The 2,411-nt window shown below is 48.0% G+C and overlaps 1 protein-coding gene across 1 annotated transcript in view; it reads left to right on the forward strand.

The window, feature by feature from the left end:
• Positions 1-1,392, forward strand: part of SDCCAG3 (serologically defined colon cancer antigen 3) — a 16,355-nt gene extending 14,963 nt beyond the window's left edge. Inside the window, exons 6-7 of the mRNA XM_019510310.1 lie at positions 164-303; positions 691-1,392. Of these exons, the coding sequence (XP_019365855.1) occupies positions 164-303; positions 691-784 (234 nt within the window). The 3' untranslated portion in view covers positions 785-1,392. The remainder of the gene's footprint in view (positions 1-163; positions 304-690) is intronic.
• Positions 1,393-2,411: the final 1,019 nt, after the last annotated feature.

Consider the following 2,411-nt stretch of genomic DNA (forward strand, 5'->3'; position numbering starts at 1 on the left):
TTCCCTTTATACAAATTCGAGTTAAGTGCCATTTCCCAGGAGCACATGTACAGCATAAAGTGAGGGAAACCTGTATTGGTATTAGTTTCTCCTGCCTCCTGGTAGAAGAAAATAAGTGGCCACTGTAAGAAACTAGCCCACAATGGACTAAATTCTTTCCAAGGTTCAACTGAAGCACTACAAGACAGAGAATGACACCCTGAAGTCTGGCCAGTCTGCTGGTCTGGCCATAGTCAAACAAAATGCAGAAGTTGCCTTGCAGAATCTTCTCACAGTTATAACCAACTCTCAGTCTTCAATAAAGTAAGTTCACCATCTTAGAGAAACGTATCAAATAGAGCATTTGGCCTGATGAGAATCCTGTACTACATGCAAACTACTGTCTTGAGACCTTTCCACTGACCTTAGGGCATTTTAACTTGGTCTTTCTGCATTGAGCAGAGGCTGAACAATAGAAGCAGCTGATCAGTTTCACTGTAGGTTACATTAAGTACCTACCTTGGGTAGATGGGGCAGGGGGTAGGGGAAGCTGAAGTGCAGGTTAACTGGCTCCTAGCTAAGAAGGCTTATATTAAGCATATTTCACATAATAAGGGGTGCATGTAAATCCCTCCCTTCTCTTTTTTTTGGGTCTAATTACATATCTGCCCTTTCTCTGCTAACACTTGCTTTCTGTGCATGTACTTCCAGGCAGTTGGTTTCTGGAGCAGAATCGCTGCAGCTAGTTGCTGAACTTCTTAAATCAATAGACAGAATATCTGAACTATCAGAGGATGGACCATGAAAAGCTACACGTGGCATTCTGATGAGAGCTGTGTTTACATGAAGAAATCACTACTTTTGAGATTTACTACTTTAATATATTATAAACCTAAACATATACAACCTTTACCCATACTTCTGCTGTGGAAAACTGCTATGCATTGGTGCAGTATTAACCCTTCCTGTATCAACAGTGCAAAGAGAGTCTCTGAGTTGCTGGAATCCAGTGTAGCTTAGCACATTGATGCTCTGCTGGATTGTGATGCAGGGGGCCGGTCCTTTTATTTCGTGCATTGCAGACTCCTCATGGGTGTGCTGGACTCAGCTATTCTCCTCGCAGCCTCCTTCCTCCATTAGTGCTGTGACTGCTGTCGGTATCTTTTACCATTCAGGAGCAATAGTACTTGGAGTGGTTGGTGGGGTTTTTTTCACTGCCGTTGGTGAGGTACAGCAGCAGAAATATTTTTTATTAACTTTGTATAATAAAATGTGGAAAGGACCAATTATAAGTAACATAAGGCAGCAATGGTTTCAGCTCTTCAGTTTGAAAACGCATTTTTAATTGGGTTAAGCTTTGTAACCACTCTTTTTTTTTTAAGAGAGAGAGAAATTAAATTGCATATAATACTGCTGTTGTGGATGGCTCACGTCTTCTCCAAGGGGTGGATTTTTCTAACTAAGAAATATGCTGCTGTCTGTTCCTTGGGGGGGTGAGAATACTACCATTGTATCCCTAAGGCAGCTACTTTGGGAGACCATGCTGAAGGCAGGAGAAACATTGCATACCCTCCTTCCATGCCTTTTAAACACCAAGGTGTTTATTTCAACCTAACACAGCAGCCCCTGCTCTGCCCACGGCCCACTGAAACCAGGGATTCCAAGCTGAGATCTGGCCTCCCATGCCAAACAGCAAAAGCAGCCTCCTGCAGGGAATGAAGTGACAGAGGAAAGGAGCCCAGGTCCATCTCCCTGTTAAGGGGTGGGAGGAAAGAGCAGTAAGCAACAAGTCCCCTGCCCTAATCTCAATTTATGACTCCTCAATTTACTGACTGCTTGTCTCGCATGTGACCAGCCCAGCCTCTGGCTTCTTTACTATTCATTCCAGCCATGACAAGCGAACACCAGCTGCAAAGATTTCCTCACCCTAAAAGGTTTTTAAACCTGAAACCTTGCTAATTTTTTTTCCAGCTACCTAAGTTGGTCTAATAAAAGATGTCAGATGCACCCAGAGAACCTTGTCTGCCGATGTCCTTAGACCAACACGGCTACAACCTACACCAGGGGTGGCCAAAATGAAGCCCACAGTCCTAGACTGGACCCAGGAGCGCTGCTCTGCCACCCACGTGGGCGCCGCTTCCCACCCGTGCGGCTACCCCTCACCACGTGGCAGGAGGTGTGCGTGTGCGTGCGCGTGCAGCCGCCTCGAGGGCGGGGCCGAATGCGTCACCGTCCCTCCCCCTCACGTGACCTGGGCGGCCGGCGCGGATTGGAGGAGGGGCGGAGCGGCGACCTGTGGGCAGCGAGTCCTTCCGGGTCGCGAGCGGCTGCCCCTGCGTGGCCGCAGGCGTCATGGCCCGGCGCGCGGGGCCGGGGCCTAGCGGGGTTTGGGTTGGGGTTGGGGTTGGGGCAGGGAGGGACAGCTCTCACCT

The sequence above is a fragment of the Gavialis gangeticus genome, unplaced genomic scaffold, assembly GCF_001723915.1.
Source record: "Gavialis gangeticus isolate Ggan-Ray unplaced genomic scaffold, GavGan_comp1, whole genome shotgun sequence".
NCBI classification, from domain to species: domain Eukaryota; kingdom Metazoa; phylum Chordata; order Crocodylia; family Gavialidae; genus Gavialis; species Gavialis gangeticus.